The sequence below is a fragment of the Ascaphus truei genome, chromosome 2, assembly GCF_040206685.1.
Source record: "Ascaphus truei isolate aAscTru1 chromosome 2, aAscTru1.hap1, whole genome shotgun sequence".
Lineage (NCBI taxonomy): Eukaryota > Metazoa > Chordata > Amphibia > Anura > Ascaphidae > Ascaphus > Ascaphus truei.
In genome coordinates this window covers 413,821,831-413,848,059 of record NC_134484.1, presented here as the reverse complement: position 1 = coordinate 413,848,059, position 26,229 = coordinate 413,821,831, and the positions used below count along the sequence as shown (strand labels likewise).

General features: G+C 38.2%; 1 protein-coding gene across 8 annotated transcripts in view; it reads right to left on the bottom strand.

The window, feature by feature from the left end:
* CACNB2 (calcium voltage-gated channel auxiliary subunit beta 2) overlaps positions 1–26,229 on the bottom strand; it is a 358,339-nt gene that overhangs the window by 24,075 nt on the left and 308,035 nt on the right. For 6 of the 8 annotated variants that reach the window (XM_075587515.1, XM_075587521.1, XM_075587516.1 and 3 more), the window contains 4 exons: positions 18,638–18,771; positions 13,478–13,558; positions 12,907–12,965; positions 8,591–8,700 (listed from right to left, as the gene is read on the bottom strand). In XM_075587515.1, coding sequence (XP_075443630.1) covers positions 8,591–8,700; positions 12,907–12,965; positions 13,478–13,558; positions 18,638–18,771 — 384 coding nt within the window. Of the gene's footprint in view, positions 1–8,590; positions 8,701–12,906; positions 12,966–13,477; positions 13,559–18,480; positions 18,501–18,637; positions 18,772–26,229 lie in introns of all 8 variants that reach the window. The other 2 variants (XM_075587519.1, XM_075587523.1) reach the window with 1 other exon arrangement.

Sequence of the window (26,229 nt, the reverse complement as noted above, 5' to 3'; positions counted from 1 at the left end):
AGAGACCCGTGTGTGTAGTTGCATGTACACTGCAACAACGTCCCTTCCTGTTATCACACACTACTCAAACTTGAATCCAATATTAGATTCGAAATAAGAACCATGTTGTTCATTATTTAACATGAGAAGGTTTTTTTTAAGAAACACCATCAGGTCGAAAGATAGAGCAGATTACTGTTGTGTCTTAGGTTCTTGATTATGTATTTAACTATACAGATTATACTCACATCCGAGGGTATATGAGAAAAGAGAAAAAACATACACATGTAGTGCAAAAAAGTTTGTGGTTCTTAGTAAATGATATGTATTTCACACACATTTCCGTGAGCGATAGAAGCTTTGTGGTTATCAAATGTAACCACCTCATATGATGTTTCAATGGTGATGTCCGTCAGGAACGTGGGGAGGATCCCATAACATGAAAAATAGAGGACACAAGAAATAGCGCAAATAGCTTTGTTTTTTCTATTTTTTCATATACCCTTGGATGTGAGTGCTCTCCTGACCCTCTGTCTTCACAACCACTTATATACTTGGATTAAGTCAACTCCAGGAGCGGCATCTATTCAGAGGACTGTTTATATATATTTAATTTTCACTTTCATCAGTGTGCTCACTTGGTTTAATTCAATTATATCAATACGGTATTTGCGCTTGATCCTTTTGTGTTCACTATACAGATCATAAAGTATTTATCCATGTGCTACCGTATATTACTTCTGAGACATTCACAGGAGATGCAATGAAATAGCATCATAGTTTATACGTAAAGGTTTTAAAAAAAAGATTCAATAAACAAACATTGTTCCGTGGTTCACATTTACCGTCATACTTCACCCATATTCATTCAGTAGTTTCTAATGTTTTTGATGGAATCAAAGTAAGTGAGGAAAAGTTTAAGCTGGAGAGCAAAATATATGTGATATCAATCGAACCATGACTGAGGACTAAGGCCCTTATTCAATAATTTGCATATTGATGAAATCTTCTCACACTGGGAAGCAGCTTCACAGCAAATTGGATACAGGCCTATAACTCAGTACCCATCTTCTATGTCAGCGGTTTTCATCCCTTTCCTCAGAGAAAACCAGGCTACACCAGATTTTGGGAATGACCAAGGAATATACAACAAGATAATGCATCGGGCTAGGGATCACACTAGGACATTGTTGAAAACCATTCTCCTTTATTTTACATGTAGCACCTTAACCCCCATCCTATGTGAGATTGGGTCGCTACCTGTATGTTTCCTGGTGCAGTGCAGGGTGTGGGGAGGATCAGGACAGGTTTTCAGGGTGCTTCTTTCTCACATGGCAGCGCCTCCAGCCAGCAAGGATCCTAAAGTCCCAGGATGGTCCATGCTGATACTCTTGTATGGCCCAGACATTAAACCACACTGCTAGATGGTTCCAGATTCTTTATGGTCATCACAGCCAGACGTTACAGTTCTTCCTAATCCCCTGAAGGTCACTTTAAGGCTTGAGGCCCATCTAGGCTCCCTTCTGATCTCCTCCTGTATCCCCTACTGGGATACAGGGTAGCTGTTGCCCACTTCACAGGGGGAGGGAAAAGAGACCCTCACTTCTGGGAGAGTGCCAATATATACCCTGGTGGTTGAGCTTGTAACCCTGCCTCATAACATCACATTAACTACATGTGACCCAGACAGGATGACACTCTCAGGTTGTTGCTAGGCCCACCTCTAGATACAGTAAGTGTATCCAAGGCTGCAATAGCAAACTAGGCCTTCATGAGGAATTAAACCTTCCAGTTGTTGTCCCTAGCAGGACATACTGTTGGGGTCCAAGAGAAGAAATAGCGGCTGGAGGTTATGCTACTGTATATACAAATCACAAAAAAGTCCTAAGAATTAACTGTGGATTTAAGTGGAGAGTCCCAGAAAACCACGAAAAACAAAGTATATCATTTATGTACTGAAAAAGGGGAATTATTTGTACCGTTAATCCATTTTCTTCTAGTCCCTCCATGTCAGTACAAAGGAATGAGGGAAATAAATCACACCCAGTTAGAATTAGGACAAAACTATCAACATATCCATATAACATGTTTTACCAGCCTCTATAAGGCTGCCTAGTCTCCTCCTCACATCAGTTAGCTACCAAGCTTAGTAATGAAATAATAATAAAAAGCAGCATAACAGACAAAACCAGGAGAAATCTGAAAGAAAAATTTAACTAGGGAGGTAATGTTGTACAGGCATGGAGGGACTATAAGAATAGGAATCAACAGTAAGAATAATTTCCCTCCTCTCTTACGTCCCTCCTATGCCAGCACAAAACAATGGGGGCATTTTCAGGTGTGAAAATATAAAGTCCACTATCCACCGCAAATATACTTCGTGAAAGCTAAAACTTTCAAAATATATGCCTGGTAGTATGCAGAGCTGAATATCAGATTTTTGTATGATAAGAAGAGTCTGGTGTCCCAAAAATCTAGAAATCGCAACAACAACAAACAAAATACTAGAAATGCAGGGGGAATTAATTGTTTGCACAGTAGCTAGTCTAGAAATAAATACTGGGTAAACCCACACCTAGCTTGCTTCCCACTGGACCAAATGTATTGTGGCATTAGGGACTTGGGGCAAATCTACTCTCTTGCCTTGCAACAGGGAAGACTGAAGGTGTCCTGTACCAAAATGTAGCAGTCAAATAACAAACCTTGTGAGGAACCTACCCCATTGACTCGTAGGACAAAAATAACAAATTTGGGTGAGAAAAAAGGGAGCTTTCGTTGATAGATTTTTCCAACGCCCAACTGGGCGGTGCCTAATCCCCTCATTAATTTGTATTGGCATAGGAGAAACAGAGAAAAGACAGATTTATTTTAGGCAAAAGTCAACTTTTCGATCCACAGTAAAATCTTCATCAGAGCAAAAAAAAGGTCAATACTATTTGTTTTTCCTGTTTAATGTCCTTTACAAAATGTGCAGTTTTAGTGACCAGACATATTTTTCAATCAAGATAAATACATCAAGTGGCATACACTAGACAAGTTATCATTTAAGATAGAAAATTAAACATTCATCTTCCGTTTTAAAGCAGAAAATTCTGTTTTAAAAAGGTACCCGTCGTATATTTACCATTCATGTTGGGATTAAACAATAAACTGAAACGTAAAAGTAATGAGAAATGCAGGTGGAGGAAATACTGTGATGCTCATCTGAAATATATGTTTCACTGAAATGGTAACTCTAGGTTGATTTAGAAAGGCACGCTATCATTATTTTCTGCAAGTTACTATTAAGATAAGTACACCAGAAATTGTGCTTACCACATGCAACATTTTTACTTTGTTTAAAATGTCTAAGCAATTGTTTAAATACATAAATTGGGGAAAATCAGAAGCACTTTTAGCAATGGCTTTCTGCAGTTTTGCACTATAAATAAGAATAACATATTATTTGCAAAGTCATAGAAACAATTTGGAATAATTATGGCATTGGAATAAAAGAAAAAAATATAGTTATGCAATATAAGAACTAGTACTAGACATAATAAATCTATTATATATTTGAATGTACACTAAACTTCAAGAGTAAATCACACTTATGTTGATTACTGTACACACGCAACAATACACTAAGTACAAAGCAGTGTACACAGTACATACCCAAAACATCTGTAATGTGAAGCATTAATGAAGAAAAGAATGAAATAAACCAAAAAAAAAATCAGGTTTATGAAGACAACATATGGTATGAGGAATGACAATGAACGCAACAACATATATGGCATACACTAGAAACAATGAAGAGGGCCTCTAAACAAGAGAACTGAACACATGGAAGATGTCGAGACACAGTCCAGGACAGTCTTAAAGGTGCAATCCTACCCAATATCAACATATCATATGAACAAACTGGCCAATTACAAGTATTGTGTATGTATGTATATATGTATATATATATATATATATATACATACACACATACACACACACACACACACACACACACACACACACACGTGTCCGGAGTGGGTGAGATTGTGCCCTTATGACACTCAATGCTTATCTTTGTCTGGGAGGGTGTGAGTCTAATTCCTCTCCCCCCCCCAAACCCCCTCCCCCCACGACATTCTGTTTTGCACTTTAGTAAATGATTTCACACTATGTATATGTTATTTGTTTTGTTGATGAGGAGTGGTGCATTATGAAGAGTGCCTAAGCATACACGCTGAATTCTCATCAGAAACATCAGAAGAAAAATATGTGAGTGCTATCCATTTTTTTGAGCATTTAGATTCTTTTTGATCATAATCACGGTTTTATATTTTACTGTACATTGCACAATTTACATTGGGTGTATTTCACATCATCATCATTACCTCATGCTGGTTCATCCATCTACCAGATTAAACATTATCTGACATGTACACATACTTCATTATCTATATGATCATATGCCAATGTAGCCTTCACTAGATTGGGAAGACAGATTGCACAATATGTTCACATTGCCGGAAAAGATGCTCATAGGTATAGATGGTCATAGCTCACGGAACATGGGTCATTAGAAGGGCTTTTGAAAAGAATGACAGCCCAGCCCCAGTGGCAAAACAATTCTTGTTTCTTGGACATCAATTGTCTTGTTTAGAATACATGACAATTGACCAGGTTAAACGGCCACACAAAGGTGGCGACATTATCATCCTGTTAATTTAGAGACACCAGATGAATACATGACTTAGAAATACTGTCATCCAGAGGCCTTTAATGAGAACATATCATATGCATGCTTTCTTCTAAAATTTAGGTTAAATTATTCACCTATCAGTGACCTCGGGTACACTTTAGAGGGTGGGGCCAGGGTCTACTGAATATTGATTATGCTCTTTAGTTCTCCACTTTAGACCTGCAATTGTGACCCTGTCCCTGCTTCATATGTCTCAGGTCATGCTATTTTCACGGTTTTGCTGCATTTGGTATCTCTATTAACACTGGTCTCTATTGTTATTGATCAAACATGACAACTATTGAGCTGTGATAGCGAAGCAGCCATGCTTATTCATGTGGATTATAACCTATTATGGTGAATGATAATTTAGGTGTACATATCAACATCTCTGAAAACCCTTTCTGCTTTGTTTCACTCATGTGAACCCTGTCTTGCTCTTCCCATGCACCTGTTGTCGTTTGGATTATTTTTACTTTGACTTACTCCGTTAATATAGTGTAAACATGACAATCGCTAGAGCTGGGAGGTCAAGATTCACTGATCAATATGTATTACAAATCTGCTGCCAACAAAGTCATTGCTAAAGTAATGTATGGTGTGTTAAGGATAAAACGTAACCTTTATTGGTTTATATTAATGAATAAAAAAAATGGGTTGGACACAAACCACAGACGAACAACACTTAAAACGCCTGGCCAAAAAAACAATAAAAAGTATTAAACAATACACTCCCAAACCAAATTTTTGGTTGTTGGTAAAACAGAGGGACTGTTGGTCTTTATATATCTGATGCCTTTGCCCAATTGAAGTAATAATGGAGAAGGTACAGTGAATCAGGGACATTAATGTATATATAAAATTTGGTTTGAGAGTGTATTGTTTAATACTTTTTATTGTTTTTTTGACCAGTCGTTTTAAGTGTTGTTCGACTGTGGTTTGTGTCCAACCCATTTTTTTTATTCATTAATATAAACCAATAAAGGCTACGTTTTATCCTTAACACACCATACATTACTTTAGCGAGTGCTGGTACTATAGGGCTCTTTTTGCACTTGCCTAGGCAAGTGTATGTTCATCTAAGATGAGGTATCTCACATACATACATATATATATATATATATATATATATATATATATATATATATATATATATATATACTGTACACACACACATATGTATGTATATATGTATGTATATAAAATTACATATATATATATATGTGTATATATATATATATATATATATATATATAAAAATATATATATATATATATTTGTTTTATGTTTTTTTTTTACTGTCTTTGAGAAAGGCCTTGGGTAGCACGAAATGTCGACCATGGTTTATTAAATCACCAGCTCTCTTTTCTTCATATACTGTACAGCTTGGAATGTCTTTCAGTCCTCGCCCCAGTCAGCACCAAATGGCAGTCTCATTAGGTTTAAGTGAGTTCTCCATGCTCTCTTTATAACAAAACGTATCCCAGTTAAAAAAGATGGAATGTGAAAGGAAAGTGCTGCCAGCAGGTATATCTGATTATTTGCTGCAATCAGTTCTGTATTTAATAGACTGTGGAATTCCCTGTACTGGAGAACAGCCCTACAGTAGAATGAATAAGGGTCTTAATCTTGGTGGTGGTAGCAGTGGAGCAGACACACCTGAGCACTGCAGTATGTGTTTTCCATAGCGCCCATTATCCAGTATACTGCATTGTACTAGGACGAGTCCCCGAATGTGAACTGCAGTTTTAAAGGCTTATTTCATTTTATAAAGAGAGGAACCAAACTTGCACCTTCACTTAATATATTAAACAAGTGCCCTTCATCCATAATTATATGCACAAGTCAAAAAAATTATATTAATGCCATCTCAGGCTGGTATGATATATTTGGAATACTGTGCTAAGTTTGTATTAAAACTTTACATTTTTGTGCTGGAAACGAGCTAAATTGATCCTATGCACATGGGTTTTTTTTTTCTGAATAGTTATGTTTACTTTTTTTTGCATTATCCTGCTTCAGAAAGGTATCAAACATGGATTTTAACACAATTGTTCTTCCTACTGTAGGTTGTCACATTTCACCGCTTTGAGCCGAAGCAATCAAATCTCAATAGGTAGCGATTGAACCTACTGGAACCTTTTCATGCAGCAAGTACTGATTGTTGTACATGTATGGTTATTTTTGAATATTGATTGTTTATTTCTGTTAGATACAACAATACAAAAAATGCAGCTACATTTTCTATGAGAATTTCATGCGCTTGCATAGACATCTAAAATAATGACATTTATATTTATATTAGTTTAATTTACATTAAACTAATAGATGGGGAAAAAAAGGGATAGTGCATTTATGTTTCCACTGGAAAATGTAAAGAACATAAATTAAAAAAACTATGCTCCTTATTTTCTAGATCCGAGGTGGGCAAACCTGTCGCCAATCGCCACAAGTAGCGAATTGGCTATGAAAGTGTGGAGAATGAGTTTGCCAGCTCCCACAGTAAAATAAACTTTTTCCTGACGGCGTGTGCTGGTTTCCGCTTTCTGAATGAGACAACAAAGTGAACCAGCCTATTTTGATCTGGTTTAATACTGATTGGCCGGCAAAGCCGGCCAATTCAGTTAAACAGCAATTCTACTTGTTGCCAAGTAGAACAAAGAAAAACCAGTCAAACAAATATATAAGGGAATCAACAAGTGCACTGTAAAAAGTGCACTTAAAAAAGAAGGGTCTGAGGGAAGCAGCCTATTTTGATCTGGTTTAATCCGGCGAAGCCGGCCAATTCAGTTAAACAGCAATTCTACTTGTTGCCAAGTAGAACAAAGAAAAACCAAACTGTAAAAAGTGCACTTAAAACAGAAGGGTTAACTCAAAAGAACCCATGATGGGGGATTCCGAGCAGAGCACCCCGCCTAACGCCCACTGGGAGGCAAACTCCGAAACCGTCCCAGCGGACTCGGCGTACGTGAACTCTGCCCGAATACGGGAGTGCACCAGCGCCCTGAACACTGCCCGATGTTCGTTGGGACCCCCCTCTCCAAACGCTGCTTCCTGGTCTTGTAAATGGCTACCTTAGCCACTGCCAGGAGCAGGTTGACTAGGAGATCCCTAGGCTTATTGTCTCGGGACACTGGGCACCCAAAAATAAAAAGATGAGGAGAGAAGTTTAACCAGAACTGCAGGATAAGGCTCCTCAAGAAGGACAAGAGGGGCTGCAGGCTGGCGCAACTCAAATAAATGTGAAATACGGACTCCCGCTCGCCACAGAAAGGACAGGCGGCGGGGGAGTCCGTGAAGTGTGCCAAATACTCTCCTGTGCTCAGTGCTCCATGGAGGACCCTCCAACTCAAATCCCCGGCGGGACGGGGAACCAAAGATGAATAGAGTTCCTTCCACCGGGGTCTCTCGTCCTCATTCGCAGGGAATACCCGCCTACAGATGGTGTCAAATACCTGGGAGCTCTGTACATACACTTCTGAGTGAAGCAGCAGCAGGTGATAGTGCTAAGGTGAGGGAAGCAGCAGCAGGTGATAGTGCTGAGGTGAGTGAACCAGACGAACAGTGTGTGTTTAAAATTTTCGATTGAGCATCCTAATGTCTCAATTTTTACAAGGTGTGGCAATTTTCACTTCTCATTCGCCACACCTGTGGCTACATTGAAAAATAGGTTGCCCACCTCTGTTCTAGATGTTGTGTCCTAAGTCACATTTTGAGGGTTATTCATTAAACTGCACAAGTACCGATTGGGGCACTATCAAATGAAAACTCCCATTCAGTCAATGCATCTTTTCATGTGATAGTGCCAAGATCGGCACTATTACAGTTGAATGAATTACCCCCTTCAATTGCTTTTAACTGCTAGATGCAACAAATCATGTGAATTGTACTTACCTAAACTTGACCTTGTATTAGACCGTTCTATGATTCCATGTTTACTGGGGTTATTTAATACTGAACGTTTGGCAAGCGAGATGTCTGCAGTGACTCGTGTTATGGATATTCTGAGAATAAAAAAAATATAATATTCATTTGAAATACACCTTAAGAAAACGAGGCGGGGGGGGGGTAGATTTATCCCTTTTGCGGTCTTAGTTACAACAATGAATTAGGAAGTATGCTTCAAGAGAGAAATATATCCAATCAGATTAAAAAGAACCTTAATTCTGATTATGTTAATTTTAGACCTGTTTTTATTTACTGTAGCTTTGATTTGCTTGTCATGTGAACCAAGCTCCTTGCTGATTGGTCCTACTACCACTCATCCAATCCCTGCTTTAGCTGTATGTGTATATATTTGACCCAGCCTGCCTCTCTCACTACCGCCTTATCTCTCTTCTCCCCTTTGCCTCCAAGCTACTTGATCACCTTGTACTTGACTCACTTTTTCTACTCCAATTCCCTGCTCGAGTCGTTGCAATCTGGCTTCTGTCCTTTACATTCCACTGAGATAACACTAACAAATGTGGCCAATTACCTACTCATTGCTAAATTAAAGGGTAATTTCACCTTACTAATTCTCCAGGATCTCTCTGCTGCCTTCAACACTATTGGTCACCCTCTTCTCCTGCCCATTCTTCACTCCATTAGCCTCCGTGATGCAGTCCTCTCCTGGTTCACGTTCTAACTATCCAACCGCTCCTTCAGTATTTCTTTCTCTGTTATCTCTTCCTCTTCACTTCCATTTTCCGTTGGGGTCCAACAAGTGCCCTCAGCTCTTCTCACTCTATACCTTTCCTCTTGTTGAACTAATACAATCTTTTGTCTTTCAATATCATCTCAATCATCTCACACCCACATCTACCGCTCCTCCCCTAACTTTCCCCCACTCGAATGTCGGGTCACCAACTATCTCACTGCAATCACCTCCTAGATTCCCACTTTCACATGAAGCTTAACATGTCCATAACAGAACTACTTATCTTATCCCCTTTCCACTGTCACCCATGCGCCCACACTCTCGCTCATTGTCAAGAATATCAGAATCTCAACACCTCAAGCTCGCTGCACAGGATTTATCCTTCACTCTGCCCTCTCATTCCTCACATTCAATCCCTGCTATCTTCACCATCGAAAGAATACACACTCTTCTCTCTCATGACAACTAAAATCCTAATTCACACATCTTGTCCCACCTTGACTACTGCAATCTTCTCCTAGATGTCATCCCCTTCATCCAACTGTCCCCCTTCAATCCATCCAAAATCTGCTGCCAGACTCATCTGCCTCCGTCACTGCTCCACTATGCAAATCCCTACACTGGCTCCCTTTATCCTCTAGAACAGGGGAAGCCAACTTCCATCTTCAAGTGCCACCAACAGGCCAGGTGGCTCAATAAGTGGCTGAGATTTTTTGATTGAGCCATCTTTGCTAAAGCAGGGATATACTTAAAACCAGGTTTGTCGGTGACACTTGGGGACTGGAGTTGCCTACCCCTGCTCTAGAATTAAATCCTAGATCTGACTTCGAAAACTCTCAATGATGCTGCAACCCTTTACTTCTAAGCCCTCATCTCCAAATGCTATCGTAAATGCCCTCTCTGTTCTGCACATGACCTACGCTTCTGCTCCCTTATTACCTCCTCTCTCTACAACATGTCTCCCATGCTGCACCCTTTCTTTGGAATTCTTTGCAATGCACCATCAGACTTTCCCCCAGCTTTCAGACATTTAAAGCCGCAGTTCAGTCAATATCCTGCATGTGTTTTTTTTTTAATAAATCAGTTCTGTAGTAAGAAAAAATACTTTTAGCATTTTCTGTTTTTAAAAAAACAAATTTGAAAGACCAATTTTCTTGTATTCTATTTTAACAGCCATTTGCTAAGGCACTGCCCCTTCATGTCCTGTCACAAGCCCTGGCACACCCCTTTGTCAGCCCTGCCCTCCCTCTTGCACATGTCAGTGCATAAATGCTCATGAATATTCATGAGCTTCCACTGACAGACAAGCAGATTATAAACAAATCCCAGCTTTTAATATGTCACCAAATTTCGACCTATCAATACATGGAGAACAAATTGACCTGCAGCTATACAGTTCTTTAGCTAATTAGAGATTGCACACATGAAACTATTGAAGTAAAAAAATAAATGTAAAAAAAAAAAAAAAAAAGACTGAACTGCAGCTTTAAAAGCTCCCTGAAAACTCTCACCTTTTTAAGGAAACCTTTCTGCATCCCCTTAACATACACAGCCCCTAACCCCATTGGGACCAGCAGTGTGGGTGGAACAAATTCCATGACATCTGACACCCCCTAACATCCACATCCCCCAAACCTTAATGGAATAATCCATGCGGCTGGACCAAACCATCCTGAGGCACACTCAGTCCCACAATGAGCAGCCATTTTACCTTTTGTTTCAACTTTGCACCTTATTCCCGTGAGATTGTAAGGTCTCACAAGCAGGGCCCTCATTACCTGTATCTGTTTGCCTTCGTTTGTCATAATTTGGTATGCCATTCGGTTTATGCAAGTTATAGAATCTTGTTCCCCCATTGTACCGTGTTGTGAAATGTGTTGGTGCTTTATCAATAATTATACATATATATCCCTACACTAAAAGGGAGTGCCTTGAGAAAGGTCCCTCTGTGAGGACCGAAATATCTCTCTCTCAAAGTAGTGATAGAAGGACCAACAGACAAGAGCTTTGGAGCCTCAGCAAATCAGAGCTAAAAAGAACGGGTCGAAAATGAATAGTTGATCAGAATTAATCTGTTTAGATGCACTTTTGTATTGAATCATACCTTGCATTGCACAGGAATGGCCTAAAGTTACCAGTCCTCGTCTCCACTATTCTGCAGTGCCATGTAATTCTGTCCTAACTAAGCCTTCTAAAAAAGTGGTAGCTTTATACAGGGAGATACACAATCTAAGCAAGCTTAAAATATAGACCCACAGTATTATACATGTATATATTTCATTGTGACAATAGGAGTGCTACTGGGAAAGTGACCTCAAATATACAGCAGTACGCAAAACCCCAATGCACATCCAATATGATGCATTTATTTAGTTCTCTTCTAAAATTGGTACTGTCTGAACCTGCTGATAGAGTCTAACCTTGACGTGGTTGCAAGCTTGACATGTTTTGGCTGAAGGATTGAACAAAATAACCCATAGTTATGAGAAGAAAAAATATATATATGATTGTCGTGTGTATTACTGCTGTGAAGCACCATGTACATTAATGGCGCTATATAAATACATACATACTGTACATACATTTACTTTTGAATGGAAACTTAACTGACGGTTGTAATGAGTGTTAGTTTCAAAACGTGGATAAAATACTAACATTTGTTTTAAGTAGCAGTGCTTTTTTCCCTGGCAACCGGTCAAATGTATTCTACCTGATATACTCCAGAACAGCATGAGCACTGACTCAGAACACTACAGCTATGCCAAACCTTTTGGGAATGTTGATCAGCCAGTGGAAAAAAAAAAAAGTGAACAAATATGACAGTTTTCTTATGAAGGTAACCCCTTCGTTGCTGGATTATCACTAAACACACTGCAGATCCCTCTGACACCGAAACAGAATGTTATGATGTATACGACTCAAGCTCAACAGCACGGTTACTATAACGCCAAAAAAAAAACAATGGTACCAATATGCTCATGTGGTTTTATTTAAGGGATTGATGATGTAAACAAAAAAGGTAAATTCATCTATGGAACACATTCTAAGGGGTCTCATGGCTTTTCAAGAAAAAAATGTAGAGATTAATTAATGAATTTGTTTTGCCAGGTTAACCCTTTCTGGTCCAGTGATTTCAGAAAAGCCCTCACAAATTTGGTTAAAAAAAGAGGGAAACTTGAGGGGAAGTCTCTTACATTTTTAAAGTTGATACACATTGAAATATATTTGGCAGATTAGTTATTTCTACTTTTTGTTTTCATTTTGTGAGTCCCTTGTGTTTGATAAATACGAGTATCATATAGAAACAGTATCTATCCCTATAAGACACACGGGCCATCTGTTTAGATATGGCCACAGTTTGCACCAAGCCAGGTACAGCTCTACTACTGTAAATGGCAAATCAGTTTGTCATATGTAAGGACGCATTCAACAAAACTTGTGTGAATCCACAACATGTACTGTACTATGATATACTGTAGGACTGATAGGAAAACCACTGTAAACATATTGGAGATTAGGCAGTAATTCTGCAATTTACATATACAGTACTGTACAATAACTTTGCACTTACCGCCCTTCAAATCTGTGTTTTAAAAAATCAAATAATGCTTTTTGCATCATGTCTGTCACCTATGACCAGAAAAAAAAAAGCAAAACTATTAACAATACATTACATGGCACTTTACTTTTATAATCTGAACAGCGTGTCAAAATTAGACTCCTAAACAAATATTTATCCGGAAGTGTTAATCACAGTATTACCAAAAAATTGATTAATACTATACAAATAATGTTATCATATCAAAACACAAAGTCATTGTGTATATAACCTGCAGTTGTTTTGTTTTTTACATGGCACATGATATGGGGAAAATGGACCCTTGGTTTAGGAAACTAAACGCCAACAATTGAATGGAAGAGTGGCAAGAGAGAATCTACTTAAGGTAATAGTGTTTTTAAAACTAATGACAGAAAGAATCACTGATAAGAAGAGAGAGAAAAAAAAGACTAATTTGAGTTTGAGAAGGAAATAATATTTTCCTTTATCTTCTTATGCTAAAACTAAAGACTATCAAAATTAATTGTTTATGTTCCAACAACTCCATTCTGCTACATGTGTATGTAGTATTCGTGTGTCTTACCTCATATCCTTTTAAAGAAGGCCCCACTAGAACTACAGGTCTCATAGAAGGCACTACGTCATAGGGAGGGATGTGCTCTGTCTGTACAAAGACAAAGGGAATTCAGCATTCATATTCACTTTACTTTTGTATCTTTTAAAATCAAATATAGGTAAAATACATAAAAAGACTATCTTCCCCTTAATGAGTCGATTTGTTTGCTACGTGTTCGAGAAGTTTTGTTTGGCTGTATTCATTAAATACATTTTTGAAAGTTGCAAACATTTCACAGATTATATATCTCATATCATATAAGTGATGCATCTTGTCTCATTTATTTGGGGCAATTGTTAATAGATGCTGGATAGAAGGCCAACTGTGATTTTGAACATGATAAAAAAGAAAGTTGGAGGTCAAGTTGGTAGTTGATGCCAGTCACGACTTCATAAAACCAAGAAAGATAATTTGTGTATCACCACACAATCAGAAAATGGAGAACTGTAGGTCAAGGAAATGTTTAGTCTTATACAGATGCAGCGGCCATTATTTTAAGAAACCACGGCGCCGTTTTCGTGTGTGCTGCTGTACTCCACGCGGCATGAACGCGACCAATCGCCCCAGGCACACAAGTTTATCGCGGTTGCTTAGTTTGAATTTCATAGATTGTGTGCAATTAAATGCAATGAAATGAATGAATTGTAATGTGTACAGTACTGTGCTACTGTGCTACTGTGTGAATATCAGGTGTTTAAAAGCCAGAACACTAAAATGCCATTTTCTGCACTTGCCTACACTCGCGTCTTAAGGCGGTACGGTTGGAAGCAATCCCGCGCCATGACATGGGTATTCCGAGGTATACACCGCGGGATTTGTTAAAAATAATGGCCGCTGCATCTGTACAAGGTGTTCCAAGCTCAAGGAATGCCAAAAAGGTCAGGCCAGGTTTTAAAGATACCTCTGATTAACTTCGCCCATATGGCAAAGTATACAGTTACCTTAATCCTAATTAGAACTTTTTGTTTTATTTGCAGCACCCTGATCTAACATACTACTATGAATGGAAATTTATATAAAAGGGTCTGTCTTAAAGTTGGGGTTTGATTTGTAATCATGAGAATGGTGTCCAATTTACTAATCCAAAAAATGGTATACATCTATTGTAATTGTCATATGAACAGATTTTTTTTATCACATTCAACACTAAAGGGCCTTCTACTTCCATTAAAATTGCAGGTGGGATCTTTAACACAGTCATCAGTTAAAAAAAACCCATAATTTTTTTAAAGAGGCATCCCAAGCAGGCGAATTATCTATTTATTTTTACATCGCATTGAAGCAGGGGGTCTTCGGAGCTGAACCCCATTAATTTCAGCACCGGGAATCCCCTGCTTCCAGGGATACTTACCTCCGTAGTGGGTGCTGGTAGCTGCTTTGGCTCGCTAACTGGGGTTCATGTAATGGCCTCTCTCAACGCTCCCACACCGAATAGGAAGCCGTGACATGTAAAAAGCACCCCCTTCAGAGGCAAGTATCTCTGGAAGCAGGAGGTCCCAGGAATGGGGCTCAGCCCCGGAAACCCTCTGCTTCAATTCCATGTTACATTTTTTTTTCTAAACGCAAAGAAAATGTTCCTGCTTGGATTGCTCCTTTAATGCATAAAAAAAATAATTGTTTGTTTTTTATTGTTCAAGTTAATTTACATAAAAGGACATCACAGACCTCATACAGTATTATTGACCACATGGCCAGATAAGGGGAAAAGATTGGTTGTAAACAGAGATTTCTACTAAACATTCTAACACAATGGTTAGTATTTTACAGCACTTTAAACAAAATATATAAATCACAGATTAACACAACACAAATAATAATGGTTAAGTAAAAACAGGGAGACAGACAAACAGTATAATGTCAGCAGAAAATGTTATTAACACACAAAAAGCAACAATGTCATCTACTAGTCTAGTCCATGTTGGGCACTTGCCATGTAACTGGCATCATGAGCAGTAAACAGCTGATTTATACAGTGCTTTCATTTGGAAATCAACTCCATACACTTGCAGCAGTTGTTTTACATATTAAAACAAATGTTGCATTAAGCTTTTATTTTTTTTATTTTTTTTAAATACAATATTTAAAAGCTTCATCATGAGATCACACAAAACGGAATGACTGAATTTCCTAACTTAATATTTTTTGAGAGGGGCTGATTTTTTGAAGCCCATTTATTCTTGGGGCGGACCGGTGATAGCGAGAGTTGTGCCAAACGTGTGCATCCATTTGTGAAACTGGTGAATATTACACTGTCTCCGCTTGGCAAAAATGTTGCGAAATCAACATTTTCAAATATTTACCTGGAGTGTCTTTCTCAAAGAAAAGAAATCCCCATTTATGTGAGCGAAAGAAAGAGGAAGGAGAGAAAGGAAGGAATAGAGTGAAAGAGGAAGAGAAGAAAAGAGAGAAGGAGAAATAAATACACTTCAATTGGTGGAGATCCATTCATGATCGAGTCCTCGCTCTCAGAAAGACACTCCTGACGAATGTTGCAAAATTCGCAACATTTATAGCAGAAAGGGCCAATATAAAAACTACATTGGCGTGGAAGCCTTTGTGACAAATGCCCAGAAAATCTTTCAAAAAAGCAAACTCCGAGACATTCACGTATTTTTAATGATTGCCGTACTGTATTATGGGACAGTCTGATGGGCGGAAAAAAAGTAAGGACAGTACAATAATACCCCATGCGGGAACAACAAAATATACAGATTGATCTGTTTCATTTACTTGAAAAGCTTGTTTACAATGGAATGCCAACTACTGCGCATACTAATTTAAACCAGGGGTGGCCAACACCAGTCTACCAAATGGGTAGCTTTTCAGGATATCCCTGCTTCAGTCTCCACTGAGCCTCTGATTGAGCTACCTGTACTGAAGCAGAGATATTCCTCAAGCCTGACCTGTTGGTGGCCCTTGAGGACTGGAGTTGGCTACCCCTGATCTAACCTGTCTCTGGCTATCATGGCTCATTGTGTACATTATACATCTCCAAAAAAAATAGTAAAGGTACTATACCACTTAATGCAATGGAATGCATTTTCCAACCCATTGATAATGCATTTGATATTTTTCTATAAGTCATGATTGTTGTTACCATTTACTAGCATTTTAAACTCTGTGTTCTGGTTTACGGCTGCAGTACATGTTTCGCTACCTTTAGAAGGTTGAGAAGATTTGATACTAGAATGTATAGTTAAATGTGAATGGAAGAAAAGAAGAATCTGCAAAAGCATATTTGCAAATAATTTGCAGTGCAGACTAGCCACAAGAAGAAACTCATATTTAGACTATTTGAACAAATAAAAGTCTAATCAACAGACAGCACTCCTAGTTCTTTCTCAGCACATTTTTATCATATATTTAATTAGGGCTTTAATTTCCTTACCTAAGCTAATACTATTAAATCAGTAATTTAAAGTTTAATTTATGCCCCATTTATTTACAATTAAAAAATAATAATTGAGGTTTCATCCTAGATGGGGACTTTGAAATATTTACAAATACGATTTAGGTGCATAAGACGACTCAATGTTTCTTCAAGCACAAAAATATATAATACCATGAGCTATCATGAAAGGAACTAGCATCAACTAAATATTCTAGCTATATACAAATGAACAAAGCTGCAGCTTTGACCAGATGCAAACATTCATTGAAAAGTAAACATCTGAAGCGTTGGTGAGCTTCATTTATGTATTTTTTGGTACATGGATTGACATAGCATCTGACAATCAATATTATATGTAAACTGCATTTCACAGCTGGTATCACGTGAAGGCTTTCCAGCTAATCACGTTTGCCATCTATAATAAAGGCACTTACACATGTTGGTTAACTACTTCACACTCTCTCTATTCTTTTGAGAATGAAAAAAGTAAATACAGACAAAGTCAATACAAGCATTTTTGGATAATGCAGTTTAGCAATATATTGTTGCAATCAATAATTTGCATGCTTTTTTTTTCTGCCATTACAGATATGGAACGTTTCTGTAGCAGATATGATTGTGATGTTTTAAATTCTGTACCAAACTGTGTATTTCAAGTAGGAACTAAATATGTATTTCTATTAGTTGAATGTTACTTGAAGACATAATGCATATTTGACAGCTTGTCTAGTCTTGGTGAAGTGAGAGATTACAATTGAAGCTGTTATATACTTCAATCATGGACAGGATGGCAAGAGCAACATTCTTTTTTGTTTTAATAGATCATGCAGTTGCGTTGACCTTGAAGAAGACTAATTATGAAAGCAAGAACATTGGGAGAGAAGTTATATATGACAACAGGAGAAACTCACAGTAAACGGCCAAAACAAGTCTGCAGTTTTCCACTGGTCGTGCTCATCAGCAAAGTTTGCACCTAGTGGATTAGAAGTTTAAATACTGGCTAAATGAAATATTTCCAATGTGTTTAACATGAGCTTAGCAGCTCACTTACTAATTCAAGTCTAGTGCAGGGGTGGCCAAAGTCAGTCCTCAAGGGCCACCAACAGGTCAAGTTTTCAGGGTATCCCTGCTTCAGTCATTGATTGAGCCATCTGTGCTGAAGCAAGGATATCCTGAAAACCTAACCGGTTGGTGGCCCTTAATGACTGAAGTTGGTCCTCCCTGGGCTAGTGTATGTTAAAAATAGATTGAAGTAAAAATATTACGAGGACAAAGAAGAAGATGAGTGAAGACAAAAGAGGTAGGCGAAGCATGCACTACACCAGTGTACTATGGGATCGTCCATATTTACCTTCTACACCAGGTAAACGATATCCCCAGCGGGGTGAATTTTTCCATTAATAAAAGGAGTGAGGCAATAATTGCTATGATGCTTTAACTGACAGCCGTTAATCCTTTTTATAATGTACGGTCAATTAGTCATACCACTCAATGATGGTTAGCATTGTATAAACTGCGGCTACTAATGCTTACGATGCCCATGGCAAGATAGATGTAGTCGATGTCTATGCAAACTTACCGATTTTTGCTTCTGTTTAGCTACAAGCAGCATGGAAAAGAAACAAAGAACAACAAGGCATGCGTGTTATTGACTGCTCAAAGCACAGAGACGTTAAACAGGACTTGCAATGTGACGGGGAGCACTCGACGCACGGTATGCTGGAAGCTGCCGTTACCTTCTTAAAAAAAGGCATTCTTTTCTCTTTGGAGTGGGGTGACGTTACACTGTTTGCACTGGGTTTAGGGGAGCGGTGGGTTGCTGGAATTTCAATTTCTTCTGCGTCTAAGCCAGTGGCATCTAAGTCTATAGCTATATACAGACAAATCAGGTAAAATGATCAGATGGGAAGCTGAAAAACATTAGGTTAAAAGCACACACAAAATAATCATCTGGAAGCAGTACACAACTTTAAAAAAAAAGGAAAAGAAAACTGGAAGGAAAAGCATATTAGGAAATCTTCACCTTATATGAAGTCATATAGTCCAATTGTACCGATTTAGTAGATACTCTACTTTGCCTAGTTTTTCTGTTCTGTGCATATCAAAAATCTTTGTTTATATTGTACAGTGTAAAAACAACAAATCTTTGTTACTTTACAGCAACTTGATGATTAATAACACATTTAAAAAAACAAAACAACTTGTAAGTACATACAAGTAAATGTTTTATTGGTAATGTTATCTTTACATTAAGTAAATTAAATGTGTCCAGGTGCCTCCAATGGTAGGTGCTCACTATAAAGATCCTCTATCCTGGATTGACCATGGAACTAAGGTACCTATTTTCATTTGCCTAAAATCGGATGGTCTGGTCTAGTGACATGCCAATCTTCAATGAATTTCTACCACAGAGGAAAGGGTCAAAAGACAAACTCAGGGCAATCTGTTGCTGTCTTGCAATTCTACCCATTTATCCTCTCCAACGTTCTTCTGGTTACTGTACATTATATTAAATCAATAGCTAACAGATAAGTAAGTCGATGTAGGAAATGTGTGTTGAAACCCAATGCAAATTCATTTATATTTAAACTGCAAAAAAAAAAAATGCATCGAGCTTTCAATAAAGAAATGTAGTAGAAAACCGTGGTCAATATTGAAATAAATACAACAGTATTTCAGTGCCATTCCTAGTAATTTTCCTTTAGCCCTGGATTAAACGCATTTGCATTCAAATAATCTTTTTTTTCTGCATGAGATTTCTTTGAAATTATACCTTTTTTTTCTAGTACACAGGTTTCAATTTACTGAGCAGTGGTAAGCCTTAGTGCTTCTTGAGGACCATTCACTTGAATGGCACTAAAGGTGAGTTAAGGCTTAGCATCGTTTAAAAAAATCTGGGACAGTGTATTGCTGAGGGAAGAAAAAAAGAAAATACATTTCAAAGCATACTTAAGTACAGAGTTTCTGCAATCTAATACAGATTTTCACATTAGCAGATTGGTCGATGTATTTTTAAATGCATTTATAAGAACAGTGTTTATAGTTACTACAATTAGAACACACACAGAAGTAGTAGGCAGGGACTGATCCATGGGCCCAAATCCACAAAGCTATCTTAACATCATATTAATACTAATGGCATATTACGGACAATAACCAAATGTTAAGTCATGTTTTCTCCTGTAAAGAGCATAACATTAACTGTAACGGACATTAGTGATAATCAGGCATTCGCATACCATGGCATGTCAACTGAAGTCCGTTAAGGTTAATTCTGCGACTTTGTATCACGTTAGTTAGGTCAGACCTAAACTTGGCGTTACTCACATCCACACCCTGAAATAGGGCTTTTGCAGTGTCTGGTTGGGTGTAACACCACAGTTAGGTATGTAGGTATGGCTTAACTAACATAGCGATATTGTCCTCTCCTATTTTTTTTACTTGAATTAAAAACCTATTTCATGGTCTGGATCAGAGTAACACTAAGACACACTTATTGTCATGTTATTGGCAGATAACACAACATTATTCTACAATAATGTGATGTTAAGCCTAGGCTTACGGCCAATGTTTTTGCATATAATTAGCATTGAGGGTACCCATTAACCTCAGGGAACATACTGTAACCTCTTTTCCTGTTTTAAGGAACATTACGTTGTACCCCAGACTTATCGCAGCTTTGTTGATAAAATGTGCATAATATGCAGTTACATGCTCTAGTGACTGCGACAAAATGCAAATAAGGGAATATGGCAAGAGTGTAAATGTTCCACAAATGTGCCATAAAAACATGAGCATAAATAAATTATACAGAGAACATAAAAAAGTGACTCCACGTACATAGGCAATCAAAGCATTACAACATCTTTTCCTACATTAAAAAAATATGTCTAAGTCTGAAAAAGTTAAGCAAACATATTGATCATATCAAAATAAATTTAAAGCATTATATGCGTCAGAGTGAGCTCCATGCGAACAATGAGGATGTATTTTCATGCCATAAAAATAGAAGATTAAACTGAATTATTGTACATTAGTAAATAAAGTTATAATATGCTGGCATATGTCATTGGATTATTGTCTCAGTTTTATTATCCTAGTAATACTGTACTTGTTTAGTAAATCATTTATGAAGCATGTGTGGCATGAAAGGACATTTGCAGTGATGCAAAGCTAGGATGTAAGCTTGCGTCATCAAATCTGTGAATGTCAACACACAGGGAAAATGTATTATTCGTATAAGATCAAGGAGGGCGAGTGCACTGATACCTACAGGTCTCGTACATCCAAACTTTATTTCACTGCCCAATTAAACAATTGTATTGGCCATTTTAGAACAGAAAAGTCTAAAACATTTAGACATTTACCTAGAATAATATTTTGTTTGTATTTTAACTGCACTCATTGATGTTTTAATATGGCAAAGATTTGTGTTGGCGGCCATGGTAGAAAAGCAAAAATCCGACTTCTAAGATCTAATTTCCCGTTTTGCTCTATATTTTCTGTAAACATTATCCGTGTTATATTAATAAAAACGTACTTACAGTACGATGGATTAGCGAATAATTACAAGAATCATGAGCCTCGTGATTCAAGGATGAAGTTCAAACTGCTGTCTCCCCTGCCCAATTGTTTTTCACCCCCCTATTCGTTTTTTTTTTACTAGGATGTTCCCATAGCTACATTTCAGCTCACGACTGCTGCGGCCTCCTATTGGTCAGCATTTATTTTTAATGGTAAATATTTTGGGATACTTTTATTTAATGTGAATCAGCTCTGGGGATTCCTGCGTCCCATTTTACTTTAAAAAAAAAAGGGGGGGGATTGGGGAGATGTAATAAAAGTAAAAAACAGAAGCGCACTGCCAAGGGAGCCAGGTTATAGTTGTAATAAAATTATTTATTGAAAAAGATCACCCAAAGGAGGTGTAGGAACCCTCCTACGCGTTTTGCACCTTTCCAGTGCTTTATCAAGGAGGACTTTTCTCTAGCAACCTACAGTGTTATCAACATTCCCTGGAATATGTTGTCATTGGTTGAAGGATTACAAATGAACACAAACTTGTGAACACAGAAAGTAGGAGATAGGCACATTTTTCGCCAATCTTGTAATTCACCACAAAAACAGCAAATTTTTGAATATTCGCAAAATCCCTGGACTTTGAAAAGAATCGGCAGTGTTTTTGATTTCATTTTTTTATTGAAAATTCTCCCCAAAAATGTTAAATTATGAAATATTTGAATATTTTTATTTAAATTCGTGAATATTGGAAAATATATATTTTAAAAATGAATAGAAAGGTAAATAAATTAGATATGATTCAGGTAGCCACAGATGTAGAGGTGCAGCGCACAGCAAAGAACTGGATCCACAGGACAGCAGCAGTATGGTGAAGATAAAAGTTCTTTATTAGAAAATCATGGTGCAGACAGGTATGGGTGCAGGAAAAAACCTCTGTCTCTAACGCGTTTCACGCCTTGCTGGCGCTTCGTCGGAGAGTACAGTGTGGTGTGCTGTGCTTGCCCTCTTATAGAGATCCCAATTACCTTAATTTGGGACCTCCGTGTGAAATTTGTAAACCGGAAGTGACGCGACTCAATTGGTATACCGGAAGTGACGTATCGCGATATGAGAGTCACTATTAATAACCGGCTGAGTTTAGCATTAGTTTGCGCGTCCTCCAACCTCATAGGGGGGGTATCACGAAGTATGACAATATAGCCAAAGGTCAGGTATGACCAAATTTTGATGTATACGAAACCGGAAGTGACGTATCGCTATGGTGCACATGATTTGTTGACATAGTTTGTTGACATAGTGGTTATGTAGTCATGGCAACTCATGGACTAACCCAGAGGTGAAAATGTTATACAAATGAGGGGAAGCATTGCACTAATATCTTTGCTGAATAGTTGGTAACTCATTACAAGCAAGATATATAAAAACAATAGTGAACATATGTAATCCTATCAGAGGACATCAGAACATGTTATTGATAAAGAAACACAATTGTTATGATACTTAGTTATCTTAATAACAATGTATATAATTTAAAATTTACTTCATTAATTCACATTAATCATATCAATTATTTAGATATTAATTTATACATTGATACTGATTGCAGAATACAGACAAATCTGTTTCGTAAGTCTAATGCCCGCAATTCTCTTCTCAGGGCCAATAGCCAGCCTTCCGATGTATATTTTACCACATTGACAATTTATTTTATACACTACATAGTTTGTGTTACATGTCATGAAATGATTGATTCTGTATTTCTGTCCTGTATGTTTATTTGTGATTACTGACAATGGAGTGACGTACTTGCAATAGGCACAGTTCCCACATTTATGGAAACCCTTGGGGAATTTCGTGTTTCTGGATTCTAAGGCAAATAGACTCGGTGATAAGTGATAGCCTATAGTTTTCGCCTTTTTGTAGACAAACCTTGGTGTGTTAGAGACGTATTTGTTAAGGTCTTTGTCTAGTTGTAAAACCTTCCAATGTTTGTCTACAATTTGTTTAATGCATTTTGCCTGATTACTGTATGTTGTAATAAAAAGTGGTGTTTCTGAATTTGATTCCTTTGGTCTCTTGTTTTTGTATTTGTCTGAAGACTTATTTAATAAGTGTTCTCGCTCTGTGTTTAGCGCTCTTTCAAATGCAGATTGGATGTGTTCCTCAGGGTAGCCTCGATTTCTAAATCTCTCACTCAATATCTCAGATTCTTCCAAAAAGGATTCCTCAGTGGAACAAATCCTTCTTAGTCTGAGATATTGTCCGATGGGTATACCACGTAAAAGTGGTTTCGGATGGCTGCTATTGGCCCTGAGAAGAGAATTGCGGGCATTAGACTTACGAAACAGATTTGTCTGTATTCTGCAATCAGTATCAATGTATAAATTAATATCTAAATAATTGATATGATTAATGTGAATTAATGAAGTAAATTTTAAATTATATACATTGTTATTAAGATAACTAAGTATCATAACAATTGTGTTTCTTTATCAATAACATGTTCTGATGTCCTCTGATAGGATTACATATGTTCACTATTGTTTTTATATATCTTGCTTGTAATGAGTTACCAACTATTCAGCAAAGATATTAGTGCAATGCTTCCCCTCATTTGTATAACATTTTCACCTCTGGGTTAGTCCATGAGTTGCCATGACTACATAACCACTATGTCAACAAACTATGTCAACAAATCATGTGCACCATAGCGATACGTCACTTCCGGTTTCGTATACATCAAAATTTGGTCATACCTGACCTTTGGCTATATTGTCATACTTCGTGATACCCCCCCTATGAGGTTGGAGGACGCGCAAACTAATGCTAAACTCAGCCGGTTATTAATAGTGACTCTCATATCGCGATACGTCACTTCCGGTATACCAATTGAGTCGCGTCACTTCCGGTTTACAAATTTCACACGGAGGTCCCAAATTAAGGTAATTGGGATCTCTATAAGAGGGCAAGCACAGCACACCACACTGTACTCTCCGACGAAGCGCCAGCAAGGCGTGAAACGCGTTAGAGACAGAGGTTTTTTCCTGCACCCATACCTGTCTGCACCATGATTTTCTAATAAAGAACTTTTATCTTCACCATACTGCTGCTGTCCTGTGGATCCAGTTCTTTGCTGTGCGCTGCACCTCTACATCTGTGGCTACCTGAATCATTTCTATCAGCAGAAGCACGCATTCCAGAAGGCACAATGGGCAAGGTCACGTGAGTTGTACCTTTAAACAGTACATAGAGGTATTTTATTGGTGTGTTTATGCTAAAGTGTCAGTACCAGTCCACATTGGTAGTGAGGGGGTGGGGCTCATATATCTCCATTACCCACACCCACCAGGACATTTATTCAGGTTACAGACCACACACTCACCCATATATACCTCACTCTATTATACCTTAAACCCAGCCTATACCCTTCAATCAAGAAATTATTATTTATTATAAATCATGTCACTAGAGCACTATATCTGAACAATGTTCTTCTACCCAAATAAATTAGATAAATTGGACAATTTTACTAAAAAATTACCATAAAACTTCCTTCTAAATATTTAAGAATTTGTTTACATTTTTGAGACACATTTTCCCATCCCATAAAAAAGCAACTAGACTGAATATTTTGATACAGTATGCACTCTACCATGGCCACCAACACAAATCTTTGGGCTAGAATTAATAAAGGGAGCAGGGCTGCCCTCCATTAATTGGCCCTCCCCACGGCATACTGGGGTCCCAGAGGGGGAGAGAGAAGGTATGGCCAACGGAGGGGGGAGGGGGGAAGGTAGTTATGTGTCTGGGAAGGAAGTATATGCCATGAGGGGTGGAGGGGAGAAGGTTATGTGCTGCTGGGGTGGAGGAAGATAGTTATGTGCCTGTGGGAAGGTATGTTCCTGGGGGAGATGTAGGTATGCTCCATGAGGCGGTAGATATGTGCCAGGGGGAGAGGGGTGTTGCTATGTGCTAGGGGGATGTAGTTGTATGATGGAGGGTTTGCGGGGAGGTCGTTATGTGACTGGGGGAGAGGAGCTTCCTTTAACCAAATCATTCTTTAAAAAAACAAAAATCACTTTTTAATATTTGGAACATTTATTTGTCGTTTTCACAGAAAGTTTGACTGACCTGTCCTTATAATAATGGATATTTAATTGTCCTATCAAAAGTGTGTGTGGGGGGTTGATTGTGAGGAGGGGGGATTGATTGGATGTTGTTGAGTGTGAGAGGGGGGGATTGAGGGGTGAGTACTGGAGATTGAGGGAGTGGGGTTGAGTGTGAGGAGAGGGGGATTGAGGGAGTGGAATTGAGAGATAGAGGAGGGGTTGATTGAGGGAGTGGAAATGAGTGATAGAGGAGGGGGGAAAGAGGGAGAGAGGAGGGAGAGAAGGCGGAAGGAGGGAGAGACAAAGGGGGGGGAGATAAACACATGAGGGGAGGGGGAAGTGTGAGAAAGGGAGGCTATAAAGGGGGTTGACAGCAAGGTGGTGTGTAAGAGAGGGGGATGGGAGGAGTGGGCTTGCAAAGCTGCCGATCCAGGGGCCCCCAGTAGAAAGTAGAGTACGAATCCTGGGCCCCGAGGAAGCAGTTGTTCGACCTGAAGTCACATCCCACAAACGCAGCAGTTAAATAAAGTACAATACTCCCAAGTTTCTAGTTACAAAGCTATCAAATGAAAACTACATTTTTTCAAAAAAACTACTATAAGCTATCTGATTAGTTCCATGGACTTCCAAACTTTGCAAATAAATTAACAATATCTATTACCGCCTTCAGGCGTATGAAATGCATGACCATTGATCAC